General features: G+C 37.6%; 2 protein-coding genes across 6 annotated transcripts in view; both read right to left on the reverse strand.

Annotated features, from left to right (window-relative positions):
- Window positions 1-21,638, reverse strand: part of LOC134819571 (uncharacterized) — a 31,536-nt gene extending 9,898 nt beyond the window's left edge. The window contains exons 1-30 of one of the 4 annotated variants that reach the window (XM_063829575.1): window positions 21,572-21,638; window positions 20,488-20,546; window positions 19,682-19,815; window positions 19,461-19,549; window positions 19,103-19,252; window positions 18,153-18,938; window positions 15,433-15,873; window positions 13,360-15,051; window positions 12,433-12,696; window positions 11,726-12,184; window positions 9,412-10,755; window positions 8,313-8,448; window positions 8,033-8,187; window positions 7,743-7,855; window positions 7,359-7,557; window positions 7,040-7,209; window positions 6,730-6,853; window positions 6,392-6,504; window positions 5,902-6,267; window positions 5,641-5,770; window positions 5,305-5,483; window positions 5,066-5,168; window positions 4,818-4,909; window positions 3,880-4,069; window positions 2,726-2,909; window positions 2,454-2,566; window positions 1,844-2,008; window positions 1,387-1,536; window positions 400-536; window positions 67-226 (exon numbers count right to left, since the gene is read on the reverse strand). In XM_063829575.1, the coding sequence (XP_063685645.1) occupies window positions 67-226; window positions 400-536; window positions 1,387-1,536; window positions 1,844-2,008; window positions 2,454-2,566; window positions 2,726-2,909; window positions 3,880-4,069; window positions 4,818-4,909; window positions 5,066-5,168; window positions 5,305-5,483; window positions 5,641-5,770; window positions 5,902-6,267; window positions 6,392-6,504; window positions 6,730-6,853; window positions 7,040-7,209; window positions 7,359-7,557; window positions 7,743-7,855; window positions 8,033-8,187; window positions 8,313-8,448; window positions 9,412-10,755; window positions 11,726-12,184; window positions 12,433-12,696; window positions 13,360-15,051; window positions 15,433-15,873; window positions 18,153-18,938; window positions 19,103-19,252; window positions 19,461-19,549; window positions 19,682-19,815; window positions 20,488-20,523 (8,374 nt within the window). In that variant the 5' untranslated portion in view covers window positions 20,524-20,546; window positions 21,572-21,638. Of the gene's footprint in view, window positions 1-66; window positions 227-399; window positions 537-1,386; window positions 1,537-1,843; window positions 2,009-2,453; window positions 2,567-2,725; window positions 2,910-3,879; window positions 4,070-4,817; window positions 4,910-5,065; window positions 5,169-5,304; window positions 5,484-5,640; window positions 5,771-5,901; window positions 6,268-6,391; window positions 6,505-6,729; window positions 6,854-7,039; window positions 7,210-7,358; window positions 7,558-7,742; window positions 7,856-8,032; window positions 8,188-8,312; window positions 8,449-9,411; window positions 10,756-11,725; window positions 12,185-12,432; window positions 12,697-13,359; window positions 15,052-15,432; window positions 15,874-18,152; window positions 18,939-19,102; window positions 19,253-19,460; window positions 19,550-19,681; window positions 19,816-20,487; window positions 20,547-21,104; window positions 21,186-21,571 lie in introns of those variants that run through there. The other 3 variants (XM_063829576.1, XM_063829578.1, XM_063829579.1) reach the window with 3 other exon arrangements.
- Window positions 1-27,604, reverse strand: part of LOC134819580 (uncharacterized) — a 776,807-nt gene that overhangs the window by 221,611 nt on the left and 527,592 nt on the right. The window lies entirely within an intron of this gene.

Raw genomic sequence — 27,604 nt, forward strand, 5'->3', positions numbered from 1 at the left:
AGAAATTGAGGCCGGATTTTTTCTGATAAGAAATGTTCTCTGAAAAGTAACCGTTTAAGAACTAACCGAGAACGTGGAATGTAACAGTTGTGTCTCCAACTATATCGTCTTTATAGAAACCCTTGCATCTGTACACTCCGTTACTTGTCTCCTTAACCGCTGTTAAAAACCACAATTTCGTCTTGAAAATAATCTCCTCGCCGTCTGTGTAGTCGGTCCCATCCTCCTGCAAAATAAGAGGTTAAGAAATCGTGAACTTCTGTTCAGACATTTTAGACATTTCATACATCCTCAGTCCTCACTCCTCAGCCGTAGAATTTTTAAATATCACAGAATTGGATGTTCCTGCGCAGGCCAGTCGGTGATCGTTAATCAAATGTAAATTGGATGGGCTCATACCAGATCAAGAGTGCTAACGTCCGTTACTTCCTTGTCGTCGATATAGTATTTGATGTCGTATCCCTCTTGGGTGTAGCAGACAATTTCCAGCTCCTCTCCGACTGCTAAACTCTCTTCGTATGTCTCGATATGCTTGGCTGTGTGATTGTAGCGGTTTATTAAAAGTTTACGGAGAGCCAATTTCTACTTCAGTTTATAAATCCAATTTATAGCAGAGTACATAAAAGTGATGGTAACATTAGCCGAGCGTTTTGGATGAACCGACTCATTTTTGGAATGTCTTGGAATAAGTACCATCTAATAATAGAAGTTTTGCGTGTAAAATTCGGAGAAATGGACTAATGTTGATAGCTAGGTGTAGTAATCTAATATTCAGTCTAGCTAATCGTGTAACTTGAGCGTTTCATCCCTTGTGTATCTCCGGTAGGAAATAATTCACCGTACGCAGCTGTGAAAAGACACGGACGAAATTCATGGTCGAGTGTATACTTATTGTTGTAAGTCAGTTTTGAGAATACTGAACAATTTAGTTCGGGGATTAAGGTACGTGCACTTAAAATGGTGTATTTTCACAAATTATATTTAATAAATATTATATTTATGTTAACTTAATTTTAATAAGCCATTGTTTATTGATGATTATTAGGATTCACTTAAGATCTTACATATTATTCTTTAATAACAATAAATATTAATTCGTATTTGTCAAAACAGTACCTATTATATAAAGCAATGAAAGGCATTAGTTTGGTCAAATCAAACGGAACATATGCTATCAGACTTTCAACTGACTATGGCAGGGTTAAAACAGTTTTAACGCTATATATCAGTTCTCGATATGTACGTACTTTTGGTTGAGTAATTTATCAAACTAAATATCGAATTCGAGATAACAGGAATTTAGAAATTAGACTGGAAACCTGAAAATAAAAATAATCTGTAATTATTGTATATTACTATTATTATACCCTCCATTTTATCACTTACCTATTACAAACAAGGGTAGAGCGTCAGATTCGGCCTTTTTGGTGGCAGCGGTTACTTTGAGCACGTATTCGCCGGTGTATGTGGCAGGAACGTTCTCGACCTTGAACACACTTGAAATCATTTTATCGTCCCATGTTGGACTTGGGAGGTCTGAAATAGAGAGAATATTCAATTAATTTTATGTAAACAACATGTTCTCCTCTGACCCTCATCGTTAATAAGCCAAACCCTATTACTTGCGTTTATCCTACCCCTTAAATTTTGATTTAGTTAGAGTCTCAGACTCTCAATTAAATTGTTAGGGCTAGAATTATCTTTGAAATAATCTCTAAGGCCCAGTGGCTAGTTACAATATTCCTCATCTTCGAGTGGTAGATTGTGAGATCCATTATTAATGATCAAAATGCCATTATCAGTATAACATGACACTCAGGAAATGCACTCCGCAAAGTTATACCTTTTTCCAAGTCACTCTCCCCCTCTCGTTCCAAGACAAGGACCATTTTAGTTTCCGCAGAGATATCTTTAGAAGCCTGGATCTGTCCAGTAACCTCGAACTCAGAGCCTTCGACTGTAGTGTAACTTCCCCCAATAATTCCTGGAATCTTTATCTCCGGCTTGGCTGTGAGAAATTAAATGTTTTAAAATTTAAGAGTATTTAAAGAATTAAGAAATGGAATTATGATTATTATGGAATTTAGAGATTAAATTATGATCGGCTTTTTATACGATGGATCAAGTTATGTAAATATTCAATCACATTCTGACATGCATAACTTGTCAAACTTTCGTAATGTTAAAAAGCAGGAATCAAATTTTAAACTTTCGTGTGTACATTGATTCATCAAGATTATACTATAAAATATACATAATACATAGACTATACACTGTATACACTATACGTGTTAAAGTACGAGTTAAGTCCACTTTAAAATATTTAAAAAAGTGAGATCATATTCAATTTCTGCAACAAATCTAAACTATTCTAAATTTGTTCTAAAAAACAATTACTGTACAATTTACACACAACCTAAAAATTGTTAAAAAAACAAAATATGTAAACTTACTGAAAACATCTAGAGTTCCGGTCAGAGAGTAAATATCATGACCGTACCCTTCACTTTTACAACCATACGTTCCAGCGTCATCGAGTGAGTCAATTGTGTATTTAACCTCATATCTGAAGAGATAATTTTGTAATCAAAGCGATATCTCATTGGTTATAGACACCGACCAGCTAGAGTGTCTACAAAAATTAGCAATTGTTGCTATAATTTCAAGAACCAAATACTCAGATAAAAACTCGCTAAACTTTTTACTCGAAATACAATAAACTGACCTGTCCATCTCAAAACCGCTAATTGAATAGTCTTCCTTCTTTTCATAATCATCGTTCGTTAGTTCAACAGTCTCGCCAGCCCAGGTGACGGTGATATCTTCTCCGCTCACGCCGTAGCACACGAACTCCACTTCTGTGCTAACCACCTCGAACTTTGTCTCAATGTACGTGAAATCCTTCGGATCTGAAACATTGGCGTCAAATCATGCGTAGAATTTTAAATTTCTACGTGTACTAAACTTCAAAACTCGTGATAGGACCGTAATGACCGTAATGACTACCCTATATAAGGTCAGAAGCCTACTAGAGTACTGTTGTACTTGTCCGCTGTGGGACCCTGTTAAGGTGACTGAGATCCAGCTTTTGGAGGGGGTCCAGCGAACATTCACCGATCGTATATGCGGTCTGGAAAATATGAACTACTGGGAGAGGCTTTCACATCTAAAGCTGATGTCACTGCAGCGCAGAAGGGAACGGTACACCATTCTGATGATGTGGAAGATCCTTCACAATGTTGTCCCCAATTGCAGCAATATTAGGTTCACAAAAACATCCAGACATGGTACCCGAGCAATCATCCCTTCCCTGTCTAGGTTGAGTTCCTCGAGCAACCAGACACTCTATGACAGCTCATTTGCTGTAAAAGGACCAAAACTACGGAACAAAGTGCCTGATAGTATTAAAGCTGAAGCTACTTTTGAGTCGTTTAAAGTTAGTTTGTCCAAGTTTATTGCTTTGATACCGGACAACCCTCCGACTTCCGGTTATAGCTGCAGCTGGTCTAATTCCCTGGTAGACTACTCGCCATCGAGGTGGTCAGAAATCTGATGACTCTTCCTGCTACGAAGATAAACACAACCAAAGTAACCAAAGTAAGTAACTAGGTCGATTGTTGTTGTATTTGATTTTATAATAAAAATGATACCGTTACATAATTACGTAATTACGTAACGCGAACTAGTCGCGTACACATTACACATTATAGTTATTAGTACTTTACAGTTTCTTACAGTCTGTAATCGTATTTATAAACATCTGTAAATGAAGTTCTAAAATTTAAAGAAGTCATCAGTCTTTACTCTTTAGCCAACCTAGTTACCTTGTGTATCATAACAATAAACGAGGGGTTTCACTGAAAAACGGTTAAAACTCACCAAAGATTTTTACATCTACAGAAGATGCCGAGCCTTGATCAACTGTCATACAGCTGTAAGAACCTGACTCAGCAACAATTACATTTTCCAAAATAAGAACACTAGTTTGAGTGCTGATGTCCTCCTCGTATTCGTTCTCGTAATAGCGGTCATTGACCTCTTTATCGTCCTTCATCCAAATCAGGTTTACCTGAGAGAGAGAGTTTACTTTTTAGGTATAGTTGGGAAATAAACTAGGACAACATGCACTTGATATTAGTGATATTATTACTTTACTGTGCCAGCCTCTCCCCCACGTACAGCTACCTCAATTAGAGGTAGCTGTATGTGGGGGATATATGTGGGAGGCCTGCATTTCATCAAAACATTCTGAGATTCAGGCTCGCGAGCCCGACATTCGTCTCTTGCCTCTTGGCCATCAAACTAGTTGTTTAATTCATTCCATTGTTTCGTTAATAGATCCCACGAAAACAATCAATACTTATGCAAGTATAGACAGGGAGCAATTTGAATTTGCGTCATAAAACATGTCGTGTTTGGGGCATCAGATCTTGCTTGTCCAACTTTTATTTAATCAGATTTCTAATAATTGTGTTTAGAGTGACGTCATACTCTAGGTGGAGTAGAGACTTATCGTCTCCCGGCTAATGAGAGAATGTGCTAGAGTACTACATCGTATTGGGTGTCGGAACAAACAAATAAGAGTGACGTCCGACGAATATCATTCTCACAAATGTCATTAATAAACAGAATACATAGCTATGAGTGGTATATGCATTACTGGGTTGATTTTAAAGTAAATCAGTCGTCATTTATATTTTATACCGCGCCGTAATTAAAGCAAAAGCAGTAGTATTTACAGTAGTAAAACTCTGTATCTCCGGAATTAAAAAACATTTTAACTTTAAATCAAGATGCAAATAATGAAGACAACAAACCTCAGCTATAGCCACAAGATTACAAGTAATCGTCAGGTCCGTTCCAAGAGGGATCATTGGATATCCTTCAGTTGGCGTCAAGACAGTATCACCTGTAGATATCATGATGAATCTCTAATTATATCTAATTAAATTTAGTTACATCTAATTATATATATATATATTATCCTGATTCACCCACTGAAAAAATCATGTCATCACATTAATTAAATGACTGAAAGACTTACTAAATACAGTTTTAGACTTACCTAGAGGCACCACGTCTATGTTGTAGATGAAAGATGAAACTTTGAAAGTGTCAAACATGGATACGCACTCAAACTTTCCATCTTGTTGGTCGGTAAGTTTCACCTAGGTATTGATATATGGGTCAATTGAATAAAAACTTGTTAATATTCATGAAAAAAGTTAGAATCGAAAAAACTTCTCATCCGCGATTTGCCATATTTTCTTGTCTCTACAACTACCAAATTGTTTTTTAGCATACCTTGAGTAGCTTCTTCTCCCAATGTCCTAGATCAACAGCAGAATAGGTCTTTTCAAAGGTGTAGGCACTGAATACAGACCCATCTTTGGTGAACTCGAAATCTTCTTTGTAAGACCAGCAGTTAAGGGTGAAAAAGACACCATCATTCACAGTTAGCGATTCTTCTTGGTCCTTGGTAGCTGGAAAGAAAAAAACAATGTTTTTTCATGTTAAACCAATTTGTTTATCAATCATTATCTGATTAAGTTTTATAAAACTCTCACTATCTTGAGGATTGTATATTTCAAATAAATTTATGTACTAAGTATCTACTCCTCTTTAAAAAGATCCTCTTACCGATGATCATGAGTGGCATATCGTTAGTGCTCCTCTTCTCCTCTCCTTTACAGTAGTAGCTACCAGAGTGCTCCTCTCTTGCGCTTAGGTATGTTAGCGTGCCTTCTGTCACTCTGTCAGAGTTTACCTCCTGACGCATTTTTATTAGTATTTCTTGCTTATAAAAGTCAAAAATCAGGCTTGAAATGACACATGATACAAAGTAGAACTAAATGTTATACATTGGATGTCTTTTATGATAAACAGGGTAAAAGTAAAAACCTCTTCGACGGTTATAGAATTGGAGACTGCGAGAATCTGTTTATCTTCGCTCCCCTCCACTTCGACCCACCAAGATATCGCAGAGCTGAGTTTCTTGTTGGCGATACAAACCAAGGAAATCTTACTTCCGGCTTTGTGGTACTTATCGGCGGCAGATATCTCTAGAGATGCTATCCTACTGATCTCAAGGGTGAATGTGTGCTCTAAAACGGTGAGATCTCCCAAAACCGCTGTACATTTGAACACTTCTCCGTCACGATCTAATTTGACTTGCAGGATCACTTTCTGCCACACGAACATATTGTGACCAGTGGCAGATGTTTCTTCTTTGAGTTTTGTGAAATCTTCCTCGTCTGTGATTTCACTCTGAAATGAGTTGAAATTCGATTACATCGCTCAACATGCTTGTCATCACTCAATAATTTTTGGTGGAAAGTCATTAAGAAAGATAAAATCAAGAACAGCTCGTTTTGAAAATCAAACCACCCACCAAGAGTTGGTTGTCTTTGTAGAAAGAAATAGTGGATCCTTCAGGGGCCGAACAGGTAAGAGATACGGTTTCACCCTCTTGGACGACCACGTCCTCAACCTCCACCTCAACGGCTGAAACAAATTAGCGTCAATCATCAATAATATGAATTTGAGCAGTCTTTCTGAACACATATAGTAATGTGAACTGAGGAATGAAAATTTGCTGTTAATAAATAGATGTAGATTCTGGTGCAGAGGTGAAGCATATTTTTTGACAAGTGTCAAAGAAATATGCGCCATCTCTCCGCCAGAATCTACATCTATAGATGATTTGCATATTTAATGACAACAACTTACAATGGAATTCTAGAGCGATCTCAGGACTCTCTACTTCCTCTGCTACACAAAAGTAGGAGGCAGAATCTGACTTTTCAGCCGAGACAAATGTCAACTCTGTGTATGGGACACCTGCTGTTACTCCCTGAAATCCAGCAGGTGTTACATTAAAACCACATGAATGATGAATAACATAAAGTAAGTAAATTACATTACGTAATAAACAAACCTATTTTTATTGACTTTTAAACTCCCATTTAATTTTAAGATCAATAGTTAAATTGACGTATCAGAACATTGAAGTAACATGGAAATTTTTAACAATTCTTACAGTTTTGAGCTCTGTAACACCAGCCTCAGCTTCCATTAAGACATTTTTGGGAAGCCTCTTCCTGTACCATGTCATGCCACCGACTACTTCCACATTGGCAAGACACGTGATGGTCACTCTTGCACCAATGGCAAAGAATGCTTCCGTCTCAGGCTTGGTCGTGAGTACAACTGAAATTGTTTTTATGAGTCAATAATCCAACTGTTCCGGTAAGATTCAACACTAATATAATATTACACGAAACATAACCTCCGACATCGATCATTAAGTGGATAAGCCTTTACAAAACTTTTTGAAACATAAAAACGTAGATTCGAACCTGCATCTGCTATTTCCAGGGTGAAGCTATGATCAACAACCACTTGGTCGTTTTCAAACTCAGCTTTGCAGGAGTAGACAACTCCGTTTTGTTCGAGTCGAGCGAATTCTATGACCTTCTCGTATTTGATCCACTCAATACTTTCACGTTGTTCTGTGTCTACTAATTGTTCAAATATCTCATCTACTCCTTCCTTCGTCTGAGGTTAAGCTTAGTGTCAGGGCCAAATAAATGGGGATAAACAACTGCAGTGAATCAATAATTAAATCAAACTGGACCAGCCTAATTCCATCGTGGTATCTTGATAACGTTCTGTCTAGTTTTATATCAACCTGTATATAAAAGGAACTAAAAAACAGCTAAAATGAATATATCTCAATTTACCATCTGTTGATCGTCTTTGAAGAAAGAAACCACAGACTCTTTAGGTGCGAAGCAAGTCATAGTAACAGGCTTATCTTTACGTTGGAAGATGTCCTCTGCCTCAATAACAGGCTCTGAAATTATTCATTTAAGAAGAAAGATTTTATTTATAAATTGATCAATAAAAGGGTCTCTTATTGCAATTTCTGGTAAATTACCTTATATTACTATTACTCAACAGAAGTGGTTCGAAATTAAGGCGTTTAAATCATACAAATCTATTAAATAACGACATCAAATAGCTATATTACCAATAATGTAGACTGGAACAGACTCTTCCAAATCCTGGTTACCAGCAAATTTACATTTCCAGAGTCCAGTACTGGTTGCAGGAATAACACTGGTAACTGTGTGAACATCCATTTGAAAGTCGTCGGAATAATTCGTCTCTGATGTCTGAGTTGCTCTGTAGAAAGAATATTCAAAATTTATGTTTTATTTATAAATGATGCATATTGTTATAACCACACAAATAACACTCAGTTGAAAGAACTACCGATGAAGGTAACTGTAAATGTCTGTAAAACCCACCCTCCTTGCTGCCCTTCGTCGTCCTTGTACCAAAAGATCTTCTTCTCTTGGTCGCTGGTCAGTACACAAGTCAGTATTGTTTCTCCTCCAACAATTCCGTACAGAGGTTTGTCATGTGCAATGACCAGAATATCAACTAATAAGTGGGGGAAGAATAGTTAGATATAGTTTTTAGATATCTTATATTATACCGGTTTCTATCCAGAAATCATTATCAAGATATTGGGAAATTGGTGTTTTATTGATGATTGTTGGACGTCAGCCCAGAAGATTGATAATACTTTTGTGAGAAGATTATCAAAGAGAAATTATATATTTGTGTGTAATATACACATACTATGTGCGACAGTAAAAAACTGCGTTGTTAAGATCAAATGCCTTATTAAAAGTCGTGCCCGTTTTGAAACAGATTAAATGCTTGAATCTTGTTGATCGGCGAAAATTGGTTCAAAGAAAGTATTTTTCAAGTCAAATAAGGTTATCATGATATTTAAAACTCTCGTTACTATCACTTACCTTAACCTTATGATATAAAGGTTAGGACATCCTGTGAAAAATATTTAAGTTGCTGGATATGAGTTTTTTCAGGTAAAGAGGTTTTGAGGCATTTATTATCATTTGATTTGAAAGCACATAAAATTATTCGTACACGAATTGATTTTCACAAAAGTATTGGTTGATCAGTTCAAAATTAAGAGAGCTTTGATTTGTCGTGGGTTTTGCTTTCGCATAAAAAGCTTTTTGATTTGACCTATTTAGGTTTTAATCTAAATAACGAAATCAATATTTTTTGAATCAAATGTTTGTCAATTTTGTAATTTGGTCAGGTCTAATGGAAGGTCAAACGTCAGTCGTTAAGTGCTTTACGTTATTGTAAATCTTCAAGAACTTCTCAAACTCTAGCAAACAAGATCTACACACATACCAAACAGCCAGCCATGTTAGCTATTCATTTCATTGCAATCACTGCAAGAGATGTTGCACTAACGTTTATCAAATATGTAACATGTAATTGGCACTCACAATTCAATCACAAGCACAGAAACATTAAAAAGGTTGCAGGTCAGGTTTTGATCCATACGGTTACCACTTAACTTACCAAATGCATTACCCTCACTGTCTTCCCCTTCACCATCTGTCTCTTCATCAGGTCTTGTCGATGAGGACGATGAGAATGAAGACGAGGATGAAGTAGAAGAGCTGCTACTGGATGAAGAAGCCGGCGTTGTACTTGAAGACTGGTACGTCGATGAGGAAGTTGTTGCTGGGGTTGTTGTTGAGCTGACAGTACTCGATGCCGTACTCGATGTCTGCGACAATGAACCCGTGGTGGAACTAGAGGAAACTGCTGAAGAAGAGGTACTATCCACTCCCCTTGAGGATGTAGAGGAGATTGATGTCGAGGACGAGGTGTCTACCGTCGGTGTTGTGGAAGAAGAACTTGGTGACGATTGAGTTGTTGAAGTAGTGATTCTTCCGGTTGAGGAGGTTGAACTTATAGGTGTCGACGAATGTGTACTCGACGACGACGATTCAGGTGTTGATGAACTTGTCGACGACGAAACTGTAGAAGTCGACGTTGAAGGGCCTCCTGGCGACGATGTTGAGCTCAGTGTCGTCGAACTACTTGATGTCGGAGGTGTCACCGTAGTCGAACTCGATGAATGAATTGATGACGTAGGTGAAGACGTGCTATCTTCAACTGGGGGAGTTGATGAACTTATCGTCGTTGAACTACCTGATGTAGATGGTGTTGTCGTCGTCGAAGTAGATGATGAAACCGACGTAGTCGCCGAAGAGGAGGTTTCTTCGACTGGGGGAGTTGATGAACTTATTGTCGTTGAACTACCTGATGTAGATGGTGTTGTCGTCGTCGAAGTAGATGATGAAACCGACGTAGTCGCCGAAGAGGAGGTTTCTTCGACTGGGGGAGTTGATGAACTTATCGTCGTTGAACTACCTGATGTAGATGGTGTTGTCGTCGTCGAAGTAGATGATGAAACCGACGTAGTCGCCGAGGAGGAGGTTTCTTCGACTGGAGGAGTTGATGAACTTATTGTCGTTGAACTACCTGATGTAGATGGTGTTGTCGTCGTCGAAGTAGATGATGAAACCGACGTAGTCGCCGAAGAGGAGGTTTCTTCGACTGGAGGAGTTGATGAACTTATTGTCGTTGAACTACCTGATGTAGATGGTGTTGTTGTCGTCGAAGTAGATGATGAAACCGACGTAGTCGCCGAAGAGGAGGTTTCTTCGACTAGGGGAGTTGATGAACTTCTTGTCGTTGAACTACCTGATGTAGATGGTGTTGTTGTCGTCGAAGTAGATGATGAACCCGACGAAGTCGCCGAAGAAGATGTTTCTTCAACTGGTGGAGTTGATGAACTTATCGTCGTTGATGTCGATGGTGTTAACGTCGTTGAAGTTGATGAACTTGAAGTACCTAAAGAGCAAATTTGTCATTTTAAGAAGAAAAAAAAGGGCTTTTGAAGCGTTTTATATTATTCCTAAATTTTTTACATACAATTTAATCTAGACGGATTACAATTAAGTATAAGCAAATAATAAATACGTATGAGATTTGTGTCATATATTGATTTGGTATTTTTGTTATCGCTATGATGTACTAAAGTTTTGTGCTTTAGGACTCCAAACAGAAAACGTTGAACTCTAATTTGTTACTTAACTTCCTTCAATAAAGCAAGTTCTTTCCATAATGATTCAAATAGACGAGTCTCATTCATGTAGTGACTCACTTGCCGATTTGGAAGATAATTGTAAGGTAGTTATCTTTATAGAACATTTTAACATTTTGTGGTACAGTAAACTGACTTCGATGTCATCACAGTAAGTAATTGGCATTCTTCCCATTACTGAACAATTAGCTTAGTCCAAGGGTCCTTGCAATAAATAACATGCTTTTACACAAACGTTAGCAATAGTATTATGCAAAGATGATCAAACATTACTTCCAAGTTCTTGAGCGTGTTACCAAACGCTTTAACATAATAATGACTATTTTTGACCAGTCAATAACAAATTCTAGGTTAAGCTTGTTGTCTACATATAACTTATCTGATAATTCATAAAATCAAGAATTAAAGTTTCTTGAAGCACCCTTTCAGTGAACAAGATAAAAGAAAAATAGGACCAAATTAGCAACACGGTACACTTATTTTCTTCGGACTTCATGACAAAGTCAAGTCAAAGAACATTGTCTGGTCTATTATTCAATAAATATCCCAGTACTTATTCCAAAGCAGTGACCACAGTCATAGAGCAGCCTTATAGTCCTCGAAGGATGGCTACCTCTGGCAAAGGACGAATACGTGGAGAATACAGCAGAGTACAAATTGAGAATATGTAATACGGTAAACGTTTCTAATATTGTTCTTTCAATCCACAACTGTTACCTGGTGATGAAGTGCTACTCCCTCTAGTGCTTGTGGAACTAAGTAGAGAAGATGACGAAGGTGATGAAGATGGACTGCTCGGTGTTGTTGAGCTCGATGATGAAATTGAAGAAGTTGAAGAAGAATTAGTTTTTCCAACTGGGGATGTTAAGCTTAATGTCGATGATGTTATCTCTGTCGAAGAAGTCACCGAGGTTGGAGTCGATGATGTTGAGCTTAATGTCGATGATGTTATCTCCGTAGAAGAAGTCACCGAGGTTGGATTCGATGACGAAACTGATGATGTTTGCGTACTAGACGTACTGTCTTCAAGCGATGAAGATGATGAACTTGCTGTCGTTGATGTTATTTCTGTAGTTGGTGTCACTGTACTTGAAGTAGATGAAGTTGACGAAGAAGAACTTTCTTCTACGAGTAGTGATGTTGAACTGGTACTCGACGATGAAGTAGATAAAGAACCTGTGTGCCAGAATGTAATTATGTTAATGAATCACATCAATAAATCAGGGCATTATCTGATGTGCTTCGGAAGACAAAATAATGTATTATATGGGACACAGCTATTTCTACATTTCTAATTGGCACATACAAATATTATTACGAATTAATAACGGAGTCAACTAAAACTAAAAGGCGGAAAATATACAAAAACACATTAACAGAAGATCGATGAAATTGATCTATTGATCCACAGGCAAAACTTTTACCTGGTGATGAAGTACTACTCCCTCTAGTGCTTGTAGAACTAAGTAGAGAAGATGACGAAGGTGATGGAGACGGACTGCTTGGTGATGTTGAGCTCGATGATGAAGAAGAAGACGTTGAAGAAGAATAAGTTGTTTCAACTGGAGAAGATGTCGATGATGTTATCTCTGTCGAAGAAGTCACCGATGTTGGAGTCGATGAAATGGTTGGAGTTGATGACGTTGATGAAGAAGGACTCGTAATCGACGATGAAGTAGAAGAAGAACCTAAGGGCCAAAAGTTTATGATATAAATAAAACTTCTTAATTAAATCATGACATCAGCGCACTGTCTGATTGGAATAGATCAACACAAAATTATAACAAATCGATAAGTCCAGATTCTAGGCTTCAGCAATCTTAAAACGTAGGACTAGGAGTAATCTACGACCACTAACAGTTAAATATTTTCAAGAATCGGGGCTGCAATAACTACAAATAGACATTGAAGAACTGCTTAAATTTGATGACGTTGATGAAGAAGAACTTTCTTCAACAGGTAGTGATGTTGAACTTATAGTCGACGATGAACTAGAAGAAGAACCTACGGGCCAAAATGTAATGCTGTTAATGAATTAAATCAATAAATAAACACATTTTCTGATGAGCTTCGGCGGGTGCCGGGTATGAATGATGTATTAAGTGTGACAAACAAAATACACACGCGTGGTAGAAAATAATAACAAATCAAGACATTGATAAGATTCCAGGCTTCACAAATCGTAAAGATTAGGTCTAGCATTAAACTAAAACAACTGTCAGTTGAAACTTAACGAGAATTTGGGCTGCAATAATTACAGATTCGAAGAGATATTGATGAAGATGAGAAGGTGAGAAATATAACATACACAGAAGGGTGATGACATTGATCTGTTTATCCACAACTTTTACCTTGAGATGAAGTACTGCTCCCTTCGGAGCTTGATGATGGGGATGATGTTGAGCTTATTGTTGGGCCTATTGTTGATGATGTCTTCTCCGTCGAAGAGGTTATTGTGCTTGAACTCGATGGGGAAACTGATGAAGTTGACAATGAACTGCTTTCTTCAATGGAAGACGATGTTGAACTTATTGCTGACGATGTTTTTTCTGTAGATAGAGTTACAGTAGTTGAACTTGATGATGAACTTGATGACGTCGACGAAGAACTGCTTCCCTCATCAGGTGATGATGAAGTACTAACTGTCGGTGAGCTACTTGAAGTAGATGGTGTTACTGTAGATGAACTAGATGATGAACTTGACGAAGAACTTGATGATGAACTTGACGAAGAACTACTTCTTTCATCAGGAGAAGTTGATGAGCTTACTGTCGTTGAACTACTTGAAGTATTTGGTGTTACTGAAATTGAACTTGGCGATAAACTTGACGGAGGACTGCTTTCTTCATCGGGTGATGATGAAGTACTTACTGTAGTTGAACTTGATGATAGACTTGATGACGTTAATGAAGAACTACTTCCTTCATCAGGTGAAGTTGATGAGCTTAATGTCGTTGAACTACTTGAAGTAGATGGTGTTACTGTAGTTGAACTAGACGATGAACTTGACAATGAACTTGACGATGAACTTGAAGAAGAACTGCTTCCCTCGTCAGGTGATGATGAAGTACTAACTGTCGGTGAGCTACTTGAAGTAGATGATGTTACTGTAGATGAACTAGATGATGAACTTGACGATGAACTTGATGATGAACTTGACGAAGAACTACTTCTTTCATCAGGAGAAGTTGATGAGCTTACTGTCGTTGAACTACTTGAAGTATTTGGTGTTACTGAAGTTGAACTTGGCGATAAACTTGACGGAGAACTGCTTTCTTCATCGGGTGATGATGAAGTACTTACTGGAGTTGAACTTGATGATGGACTTGATGACGTTAATGAAGAACTACTTCCTTCATCAGGTGAAGTTGATGAGCTTAATGTCGTTGAACTACTTGAAGTAGATGGTGTTACTGTAGTTGAACTAGACGATGAACTTGACAATGAACTTGACGATGAACTTGAAGAAGAACTACTTCCCTCATCAGGTGATGATGAAGTACTAACTGTCGGTGAGCTACTTGAAGTAGATGATGTTACTGTAGATGAACTAGATGATGAACTAGATGATGAACTTGAAGAAGAACTTGAAGAAGAACTACTTCCTTCATCAGGAGAAGCTGATGAGCTTACTGTCGTTGAACTACTTGAAGTAGATGGTGTTACTGTAGTTGAACTTGACGATGAACTTGATGATGAACTTGACGAAGAACTACTTCCCTCATCAGGAGAAGTTGATGAGCTTACTGTCGTTGAACTACTTGAAGTATATGGTGTTACGGAAGTTGAACTTGACGATGAGCTTGACGAAGAACTGTTTTCCTCATCGGGTGATGATGAAGTACTAACTGTAGTTGAACTTGATGATGGACTTGCTGACGTTAATGAAGAACTACTTCCTTCATCGAGGGAAGTTGATGAGCTTATTGTCGTTGAACTACTTGGGGTAGATGGGGTTATAGTAGTTGAACTTGATGACGAAGTAGATGACTCTTCAGTTGCTGATGTAGAACTAATAGTCGACGATGAAGTGGATGTAGAACCTGTGGATCAAAATCTTATGAGAAGAATAAGGCTTGAACTATTAATGTCTGTCTGTACTGGGTGTCACGGGGGAACGAAGACAGGGGGGTGTGAAATATTAGCAAGTCGTAAAAAAACAAACATAATCTCAGCACAGATCGGCATATTACCTGAGATGTGATGAACATAAAGCAGACTATCTTACTGAAACGGTCCTAGGATCTCTCATATTATGTGAATGCCAAAAGGGAGCATATCATAACAACATAAAGGGGTCAAATATCAGATACGATAGGGAAGATGAGATAGAGAAGAAAAATGATTGCGTGATGGATCAAACAATAGAAAAAGGAGGAATTAATGCAGCATAAATTATAATCGATAAAATCTATAACTGTTACCTTGTGTTGTTGAACTACTTATTTCAACCGGCGAAGATGATGAGCTAACAGTAGACGATGTCTTTTCAGTCGATTTTGTTTCTGTAGATGATCTGGACGATGTTGTCGACGATGATGACGATGAAGAGCTTCCCTCATCCAGTGGTGACGAAGAAGTTATTGTTGTTGAACTACTTGATGTAGATGGTGTTGTCGTCGAGGTCGATGAAGACACTGACGATTTCGACGAAGAACTGCTCCCTTCGTCGGGAGGAGATGATGAACTTATCGTCGTTGTACTACTCGATGTTGTTGGTGTAACTGTAGATGAACTGGACGATGTTATCGACGATGATGACGATGAAGAGCTTCCCTCATCCGGTGGAAACGATGAACTTACTGTTGTTGAACTACTTGATGGAGATGATGTTGTCGTTGTTGAAGTTGATGAAGACGAAGAACCTATGGGTCAAAATACAATAAGGTTAATAACTAATTAAGCTTGAAAATTAAATATTAGCAGTCTTCATATCGGAATAATTGGAGATTTCTTTTAAAATGCCATGCGAAAGAAATTTTTGTTTCCATGATTGTTATACATTTTTTACTCCACTATATTGTAGGGATTTTACAAACAATTTTTTTTCAACGTTATGGTCCGTATGATGTCGGTGATGATAAGCTATTTAAATGTATGTAGAAAAAGATGTTGAAAAGTATTGTCATGCAATTACATATTGTATCAGTAAACATTCCAGTGATTATAAACTTAACATTGACTATAACTGCGATGACTTTGATTAGGACAACTATAATTAGCTTAAATCGTGCACCTGCAGTATAATTTTGAGAAATGAGGATTTTGTAATGCATCATTACGAACTTCCCAACAATGTGGTGAATTTCTAGAAATTGATCTGAATTTTACTGAATTCCTATTTTCATTCTCTCGCGACAACACTTTTAATTTTGTTGTAATTAGTCATGTTCTCCTTTAATGATAGTAACAGCATGGTGTCTTACACAATACTTTATACATAGCTAGAAATGTCATTTTCCCACAAAGCCAATGGAAATTTAATAAGTCAAACAATTGCAGCATGCTTCATATTCTGTTTGTGTGTTAAAGTGTTTTGGGTGCAAGAAACGAGTGTCTAGCAAACATATTACCTTATGGTCCTAATAATTACCAGTCAAACCAGCAGTTGGTCTTTTGTCCTCCTGACCCAAGATATTTTTTCTTCATATTTAAAAATTTTACAATGTTCCGAATGATTCATCGAGACTTGGGAAATTGGTAGATCACCGACCGGCTATAAGCCGGTTATAAGCCGGCTATAAACCGGTTATAAGCCGGCTATAAACCGGCTTATAGCCGGCTACAATTTTTATAGCCGGCTATAAGCCGGCTAATAGCCGGTTAGTAGCCGCTTACATTTGTTGTTGAGCGACGGCTATTAGCCGGTTATAAGCCGGCTATTAGCCGTTTAGGTATCGGCTATAAGAAATTCAGTGAATTCGGTTATAAGATATTAACTCGACTTCATCGTACTGAACGATAGTCAGGAGCCGGCTATAAGAAATTCAGCGAAAACGGCTATTAGCCGGTTATAAGCCGGCTATTAGCCGTTTAAGGTATCGAAAGTGGTTATAAGCCGGCTATAAGCCGGCTATAAGATATTAACTTAACTTCATCGTACTGAACTGAGTTAATATCTTATAACCGGCTTATAGCCGGCTTATAACCACTTTCGATACCTAAACGGCTAATAGCCGGCTTATAACCGGCTAATAGCCGTTTTCACTGAATTTCTTATAGCCGGCTCCTGACTATCGTTCAGTACGATGTAGTTGAGTTAATATCTTATAACCGGCTTATAGCCGGCTTATAACCACTTTTAATACCAAAACAGCTAATAGCAGGCTTATAACCGGCTAATAGCCGTCGCTCAACAACAAATGTAAGCGGCTACTAACCGGCTATAAGCCGGCTTATAGCCGGCTATAAAAATTGTAGCCGGCTATAAGCCGGCTTATAGCCGGTTAGTAGCCGGCTTATAGCCGGTCGGTGATCTACCAACTGGCCTCGAGACTTTAATTCTTTTTTCTCATTTCATAAGATTACCATAACGTATAATACGGTAAAAATATAATTTCTTGTAAGCTGCCGAAGTTGTAAGTTACCCGTTTAATGTACCCACTTGATACGAATTTGGAAATTATAATGCCAGCAATCTTAGGACCGATAAGGTACAATACGTTATATGCCATGGACTCTGAAACCCCGCTTTAGCCACTTACCTGTATCAGCATGAGCAACGTAAACTTGCACGTGTTATCATTACAGCAGACAGCTACTTAGAGGTGTTCTCAAATCTAAATAGTCACATGTTTTGTCCATCGGTCGTTGTCAATGATTATTTAAAGTCGGTCATGATTTCTTCAAGTGCAGTATAAGAATTAAAAGTTTATGATACTGGTGTGATCGTTTGTTTAAATCTGCTCTTTTTAACATCTGGCAATTTATGAAATGTTCGATACAAAATTCTTTATATGCTCGTTAAAACTACATTACTAATGTCAAATGTAGTACATTAGACTAATGTAATACATTACACACAGAAGTTTGTGAGGAAAACCTAAAACTATGAAGAGCCAGTTTGTTTAAATTAGCAATACCGTAAGATATTGTCAATGAGACATCATTTTAGTATGCATACAAATCAGAAAAATAAACTCACTGAATTCAGAGCTTGTCTCATCTCCATCAAGAGTTGTGGTTGAAGTAGATGATCCTGCCGTCGTTGAAGACGAGGTTATACTACTAGATGATGAAGACGAACTTCCTCCAGACGAAGATGAGGAAGAACTCTCTTCACCGGAGGAACTGGTTGAGCTACTGGATGATGTAACTGAGCTGCTCGTCGTCTCTGATGATGAGACAGAACTTGTGGTCTGGCTGGTTGTGGTCTGGGAGGTTGATGGAGATGATTCTTCACCGACCGATGTTGTTGAGCTGCCCGAACTTGAGGTAACACTGCCCGAACTGGAGGTAGGACTCGTAGCAGAACTTGTTGAACTGAATGGCGATGAAGTTGAAGATGAAGAACTTTCCGCTCCCTCCGAAGACGTCGATGAAGCTTCTGTCGTCGATAACGATGACGATGATTCTGTCGGTGACGATGATGATGATGTCGGGCTACTAGTTACTGTTGAACTGAATGGCGATGAAGTTGAAGATGAAGAACTTTCCGCTCCCTCCGAAGACGTCGATGAAGCTTCTGTCGTCGATAACGATGACGATGATTCTGTCGGTGACGATGATGATGATGTCGGGCTACTAGTTACTGTTGAACTGCTACTGGAGGAACTGTCAGAGGAACTCTCTGCAGGCGTAACAGAAGTTGATGATGACGAGTGCACTGTTGAACTTGCCGATGATGAGGATAGTGAAGACGACGAGGAACTTGAAGAAGAAGAAGCCGATGATGATGGGTTACCTCGTTTCACTCTACTCTTAGGTCCAACTGAAAAAAAAGGTAATTATTTCGGTTATTACTAAATATTTAAAGATAGACCAGTAGTACATGGCAAAATTTATATCAGTAATTTGAAATCATTCCTGACCGGTAGAGTTCACCTGATAATAATATTTCTGAAAGTGATATGATGACGTTTGAAATCGACTCACCTAAACAAAGTTCATGTTTAATAGAACATGCTGGAAGCTCTTCAAATTTATAAATGAAACCTTCCGGACAATTTAAAACTTCTACTCCATACTCTGTTAGAAAGCACCCTCTCTCTGGATTAGATAATCCTAGTTTGCTTCTACTATAACCTGGAAAATTATCAATATTTGTTGTTCACTGATGGATTATTATAGTTAAAAGTCACAAAACCAAAGTCCAGATGTTCAAGTATTTCTCATAGAAATAGCCCTAATAATTAACATCTAACTATTTATATCTTAAAGTTAAGTATCAAGGTTTATAGTTAAGTAACAATTTATCATAAGTAAAGTAATCCTTATGTGTTTTGAAGCTCACCATTAGCTGATGGATGTCTACCCATAAGGGCAAGTCCACTTTCACATTCATAGCAGCTATCTTCTATTGAATGTGATTCAAAATGATACCTGAATTAATTTGTGTTAGCATCACTGTTCTGAAAGTCAATTTCTACATTAAACAAATAAATGTATGTCAATTTTCAATTCGGTTTGGATTTTTCTTTTTTTTAAATGCTGATACCCAAGTTTATAAATTACCATGTTCCGTTGTCAATTGAATTCCGGAGACAAGAATCAAAGGTCAATTGACTGTAGTCTAATTTAATAAAATGTTGGCATCCCTCCGGGGTTGTCCCCGAGGAAAGGTCTCCGAGTGTCACTCGATACGCTAACTGAAATAGTTTATCAGGATGAAGGATAAAGAAAATTAAAATAATAAAAAGCTTTACAATTTGTTCCTTTTTGATCGAGTCCTGACTGAGTCTGTCAGTCACTGCTAAAATTGACAGACCCTAGCACTGAGCAAACTCTTGGCAGACAAAGTCTGTAGCAGAGTCTGAGAGAAAGCATGCAGCAGACCTGTTGTTTAACAGGTAGACAACAAGGCTGTTCACCGACTAACTTCATATTAAGTTCATAGACAGTGATATCGCAAATGTTAGGCGAAGAAAAGCTATGCTTTTTAGGTACTCAGTGTTTGCAATTTGTACCTTGAAAAAGGCCGCTATTCTATCATATCTGAACTTGGGGTTTAATAGAATGGCAGAATTTTTCTAGGAATCGTTAAAAAATCCCACGATATTTAACGAAACGAGGACATTCATTAAATTCAGAATTCATGGTGTGTATAATTAACCTTGATAAGAAATCCTAATGAGTATGCATGGTACTTGGGATTACCCTGGCCTGTAATTAAATTCCGCACAGAATACTAGCACACATTTGATTTAGACTTTCGATAATCGCATTTATATAGCTAAAGTAATCTAAATTAATATTATTATATCAGTGTTCATCATTTTTAAAAAATCTGTTTTTTAATAAATACTTAAATAAAAACTTACACTTAATATGAAAAGTGTGCCTATGGCGTTTATCATGACATTTGGTCGTCCAATTGGATCTGAAATAAAAGTTAATGTCAGAAATAATAAAGTTTAAAGTCTTATTCTTAACAACCAACAGTTACATTGATTTATCGCCTTTACACGAAAGCTAAACGTCATAATTTAAACCTCAATATAGATCACAGCCGTCCAAGGTGTAATTAGTCCGTAATGTCATATGGATGACTTAATGTTGTATTTATGTGTAAACTCAGAATAAGCGTGGAACATATAAATGCCTTGCGTGATGTATGCTCAGCATCCCGGCGTTTGGTAACTATCCCGGTCAAAAGATAATAAAGACCCTCGAAAAGATGTATGACTTGCAATTGGACTGTATGAAACAGTATAGAGCTCATGGACAGTATTATAGAGCTCATGGATAATATACATGGTTTTAAATTTCCATCTCCGAAGCTTTCCGAAAATTAAAATGTTTGGCCAACCCTCGCAAACATAATACTTCCGAGCAAATATAGATTTTATATGAATAAAATTCAATTCATGTAACATAGAAAATATTCATAGTTCATGCAAATGCAATAAATTTAAATAATTAGTTTCAGTTCACTTACATTGCGTTCTTGAGTAAGCGCCTACGCTAAATTGATTTGTAGATTCCGTTTGGTTAAATCAATACTTGACCGCTATTAACTAAGAAATGTGCTCATTAAAAGTTCGTAAACAAAAATAAACATTTAAATAAAAGACATGCTCGCAGAAAGAGCAAACAAAGATTTTTGGGCGAATGTATTAAAATGAATACGTTAATGAAACATCACAAAAATACAAAAGCAAAGTTTGATGTTTAGCTACGGTGCATGCTAGCCAAAAGAAATTCATGCTGAAGCTTGTGGCACAGAAAACTCAAGGCACTAAGTTAATAAAATAGGACAGGAAATTAATCATAACGTAAACGAGAGATAAATCATCAAAAACCCTAGTCACGAGCTACACAAGAACTTAATATTAGGTTAAACGAAAATTTATATCGCAACAAACATATGCTGACAATAATGTTGTGGACATGCTGATCTCGTACCTGCAAACTGAAGTTTGCCCCCTCAACGTAGGTTCAATCGTTACAATGTATCACCTTAACATAAATGGGAATCGTTAATCAGAATGAACAGTAATCATCAATTTAGTTCATGACTCATTTTCGAAAATCATAATCATTAATTCGAACATCAAAGAAACTGTTGTGTAATTAAAATAACAAATGATTAATGACGACACACTTAACAAGGCAGGAGAACCGTTAAATATCAATTATACACGTGGTGTTAGGTCACCACGTGGTAATAAATAGCTCACAAACGACAAAGCAGGATCAACAATTGGGTACCAGTATTCAGTTTTTGCTTGATCGCTGAGCTACATGCGGCGGTAGATACGGAAATATGTCGGGTCTAATAAAGTAAATGAAATTCCTAGAGGTCGACTGGAGCAAGAATCACATACCTTCTGGATTCTGGAAGTATGATTTTTATAATAATTTACTTATCTAGCTTACTCATAAGGTACCGTGTGTGTAGAAAGTAAACTAATCATCCAAACTATTCGGTAACCGGATGATATCATGGCTAATCACATTACAGTCTTCAGAGCGCAGACCTTTTCCGAGGGGAAATCCCTCCATCAATTGCTTTCCTCAATAAATAGAATGTAAATATCATTATCCGGAAAAGTCGAGTTTCCGTGAAGATTCCTCAACAGATCATAGTGTTGTCTCACGAAGTAATAACATCAGTGTTAAATCTTTGTAATAGTGGTCCGATTTTCAGGATACACTGAGATATTGATTATTGAAGTGGGACAAACATAATCACTCCTCAGTCACATTCAGTCTGTATTCAATTTACATAACAGTAAGTTAAAGTACTGAAGTTATAACACCATGATCACTATGACTTTGATTCTCGAGTTCAGAAAAAGAGTAAAACACTTATTGTGTATTTAAAAAATCACCAAAAATTTTCACAATTTTTTGGACATTTTTGGGCGGTCATGAGCGTGAATAATTATGTCCGTGAAAATTCTGGTCCGTGAAAAACTTGTCCGTGACAATTATGTCCAATGAAGAGAGTTATATTAATCATTATTTTTACTATGAAATATTCTGTATTGGTATAACTATATTTCACAGGTCAACTATTCAACGGCCATTTAATGATATCCGTATCAGATTATTCAGGGTAGTGCACACCCAATATGAGGACAGGTCACTGGAGACTGAGAAGAATTCCTTGGTCCTTTGTATGGCAAAGCTAAATTACAGTATCAATTAAGACTGCAGAGACCATATTATTTGAGTGAAAACATTCAGTACGACAACATGTTAACGATATATTTTTGGCTCAAGTAATTTACTAAACAATGAATTTACTTATAACTAATTAAATCTTTAAGTCGATAAACCACAATATAAATTGATGTAATATCCTATTGAAGCTAAAGCCACCCCATCACAGGTTTAGAACTACTGCTTCTAATAACTATTAAATGTATTATATGTATGTGAAAATTCAGGAAGTTTAATCTGTAAAGTTTAGTCTGCGAAAATAACGTACGATAAGGTGTATTAATATAATCTCACGAAACATTGTATATGGTACGATATTTCGACTGATTTTAAATCTGAAACACTCGTACTTAGTAACTATTGTCACCAACAAATTTAAAGTCACAATCGAATTGTTTACATAAACTATCAGGGGTTGGGTTGAACTTTAAACGTAACGTAAAAGCATCTTACATAACAGTGAAAAGTTAAATTCTAGAACAGACCCATTCATTTAGAACAGTCCTGAGAATGTTAAACGTATCGGGGGTCGGGGGATTTTCATAAACGAGTGAACGAATTTAAGATTTGGCTGCCACAAGAAGTGCCACTACAGTGCCACTACAGTGCCACTTCAATGCCAGTGCCGGGGTATTGACAGCGAGATACTGATAAAGGATCCATAATTGATAACAGCCGATCAAAGCAAACGGTTGTAACGAAATATCTATAATCAACAGGTAAACACGTTTGATTTCGTACGGACCCATCATTCGTGATAAGTCTAATGTGTAATGAATCACTGTAAATAAACTAACCCCGGTTAATACCGTTTGTGATCGTAACTGCTACCTAGTTGATAAAGCAGAATAGGCGTCATGGGACTACTCAAAACACATATTCACATCCAAGAAGACAGATCTCTGGTTGCCGTCATCAATGTTAGAATCTTGGGTAGATACACATGTATCATCAATCGTAATGAACTAGTAATTCGGAATTCGATAATCCGTCTGTGAACAGTGAACACTTAAGGCACGGTTGAGGCACGGTTACGGCACAGCTAAGGTACGGTTAAGGCACAGTTAAGGTACGGTTAGTTTGCTCTGCAATTATTAGGTCTGACTACAGACGAGTTCTACAAAGTGATCGGTTAAAATAAACATATCTCGGGAACCAACTAATGAAACACAACACTAATCACAGCAACTTATAATAAACATTGATATGACTGAACGGTTTCCATTTAAAATCTAGTCTTGAATCTTTGAGCTGAGTTTCCAGTTGATTCGTATGCTTGTTATAATTGCGATTCTAGTAGAATCTTTTCCAAAAGTTTGAACACTTTCGTTTTCTGTTAGCAGATAAAATAACCAAGTCACCACTATGCTATGTCAGAGTGACGTCAGAGTGACGCCTCTCTTGTATAACACAATCTAATTGAAACTTTAAACCAAAAAGACAGCATTTACCGAGCTAAGTAGCTAACATAAACAATCTGAGATAGAGAGTAAATCTCAACAATCACGTACAATGTACGGTGCATATTTTGAAAAAATGTGATAACTGTAACCTTGAAATTGAGTAATAGATTTGAGAAGCTTACGTTTCATTTCTCGATAACATGCAAGTGAACTTTAGTGAAAGCAAGCAAGACATACAAATGTCGTCTAGATAGACATCAGAGATACAGTTATCCATTATATCATCCCTCAACAAAACACAAAAAAGTTCTCGACCGAACTAAAGCACTGTATTTGGCATGCAACGCTGTGTGCGTTCTATACATGTGCATATGAAATGGCTGGCGTAACCCTCGTCTATTGGCCACGGTAATTGTATACTTGAAACTGCACTGATATTAGTTATATCGGTATGTGGCTTACAATCATGATTCATGATTGCTGTAAAGTTGACTCTGATAATTCATGTTTTCATGTTACACAGACCAAAACTTCACTTACAAATCCACACAATTCTTAATACTATCCTTTACTTCTAATATAATTATCATCTACTTGAAACATCCCACAAATTCATATATGTCTTACCTGGGGACCTCAGGCTATCATGTTCATAAATAGAGATTCGGCGGAATGACAGGCTGAGCGCGGCCCAGTAATATATGTCTCGTTCTGAAGACTAGAGACTTGCCCAATATGTTGATTGTTGGATATGGTAAGCAGGTAATCGACTGTTCAATGTAGATAACCTTGACTACCGTAAACAAACAGTTCCGTCAGGTCTTGTAAGTATAATATAGTAGTAGATTCCAAACACAAGGAAATTTTCCTTCTGGTTGGTAATATACTCAATGATGGGAGTATAGTGTATTGGCTATGCCCCGCTTACTAGTTTAGCTCTTTCTAGTCCCCTGCTACACGGCATGTAAACAGGGATTGGCTAGTTAGAGGCGGTCCGTGTAGGCCTTACACTGTGCTTTCAGCAATACTCATAAGTATTTCCGTGGCTGTGGTTGCAATGCGCCTAGTCTACTGGAATGATTCTTCGGAATTTCGCTGGATTGTACAACTTTCGTCTTGGTAGATTCCAAACACAAGGAAATTTTCCTTCTGGTTGGTAATATACTCAATGATGGGAGTATAGTGTATTGGCTATGCCCCGCTTACTAGTTTAGCTCTTTCTAGTCCCCTGCTACACGGCATGTAAACAGGGATTGGCTAGTTAGAGGCGGTCCGTGTAGGCCTTACACTGTGCTTTCAGCAATACTCATAAGATCTTAGAGGTCTTATAAGAGGTCTTATAAGGTCCTTGTGTGCCTGATTTACCACTGGTAACCTAGTGTATTACATTCCTCGGGTTTAACTCTCAGCTTGGAAAATTAAGAATTGGCTCATTGAATGGTGCTCACTGTCTACATTACAACATCGACATAACACTGCTGGATATTGTCTTTAAAAATATTGCAAGCTGATTCATGGCCACAGGAGATAAATATGATAAACAATTCTACCCAAACCACTTAGGATCAATTATCTTTCCATGCTCTAACCTACAGTCACAAGTCACATACAACATAGCGAACTCGTTTCACTAAAATGAATACCTTAGTTCGTTTATTTATGGCGGGCAATATTGTGGCGGAATTTCCGAAAAACCGTCCAATGTATATTTTGTAACCCGCCATAATTAAATGAACTAAGATAAACCACAACAATCAACACAATCATTCAAAAGGTGCATTTTAATTGATGCATAATTAGTTTACTCAATCGATCTGGGAACAAACGACCCAAACCAAAAATGCATAATAGAAATGAAGCCCGAATATTAATAATACGAAAACAAGGTGAAGAAGGTGTGCAAAAATCCGGCGCCACGCACACGTAAAGGATAATGTTGGGGGTAAATACCAAGGGAAAGATCATTATAGTTATGCGAGGAAAAGAGAGAGGAGAGAGACAATTATACAGGGTAGGAAGCAGTTTAGGGAATGCGGGATACCCTGATAATGCTATTACTAGCTCGGGACGGGGAGAATGTTGGATATGAAATGCCATACTACGTGACGTGTGCAATGTGATTATACCGTTCCTGTTTGCAAACCTAAGCTATGTAAACAGTTTAGCGAGGCTTGTTTTGGGGTTACCCAGAATGAACAACCCGTACAAAATATAATTAATACTCGACGCTGGACAGATCACAGATTATTTTATACATTATATTATATCTAATTTTTATTCCGGACATACCTCACCACGGTCTTGGAAGGTGGAAATAATGTGAAAAAATAATGTTAAAAACGGTGGAATGAGTGCGGCCAATAAAGTAAAATAAGAAGTATGTACAATGTAGCAACAGACTGCAACTCCTATGATACTGTGTTTAAAGTTAAATCTCGTCGACGAGATTTGCTTTCAAAGTGGTCAATTTGTTGAATTTCAACCATTTAACAGTTGTAATATAAGTTCAATGACAAATAGAGTACCAATGCGTGTAATTATTAGAGTAAACAAGGACGTTTGTTTGTGTAGATACCTTCAGCTCTTTATGAATTTATAGTAGAAGACGGACGTGCCCGTTAATCACAACCCGGTACTTGTCTTCAAAGTAGAGGCTTAGTCAGCCAGCCAGTAAGATTCTAAACCAATTTTTGATCAAATCAGTTTTCACCAATAACTCGTCAGGGAAGGAAAACATTTTAACTCTATTGTTATTGGGGTAATTCGGAATCAGCCGAATAAAATAGTACATCAAATCTTGTTAGTTTCAACTGACGAAGTTCCAGTGTGTGATGTATAGCTGTAGTAGAACTTCAACTAGAGTGCTTTTTTGCAAAAAGACTCGAATTCTGGAGAACTGACGCTAAATTCTGAATAATTTCTGGTCATACATCCGTATTACGATATATGGCAATGTCGCGGCACTCTCGAGGCACTGTCGTGCATGCACTCAGCACTGTCGTGGCACTGTCGTGGCACTATGGCGGCACTGTCGTGGCACTATGACGGCACTATGGCGGCGTAGTGCCAACTTTCAATCATGTTCGTTCAAAAGCATAAGACAATCATTATACCTTAAAATCCTGATCCGGTGTCGTGTCACATGCTATCAGATTATGGCCATGGGCGTTGCGATAACATATCAGAAGGATACATTTATGTATCACATACAACTACAAGGTTTGACCGGGATCCCGGCTTAATCCCGGCCGGCCCGGCCCGGTCGATTTTTAACTGGGACCGGGAATCCCTGTCCCGGCTGAAATTCCGAATTTTGACCGGGACCGAATCGGGATTTTTGTTTTTGCCAGGAGAGTGCCTCGACAGT

Source organism: Bolinopsis microptera, chromosome 8, assembly GCF_026151205.1.
Source record: "Bolinopsis microptera isolate Bmic1 chromosome 8, MBARI_Bmic_1.0, whole genome shotgun sequence".
Lineage (NCBI taxonomy): Eukaryota > Metazoa > Ctenophora > Tentaculata > Lobata > Bolinopsidae > Bolinopsis > Bolinopsis microptera.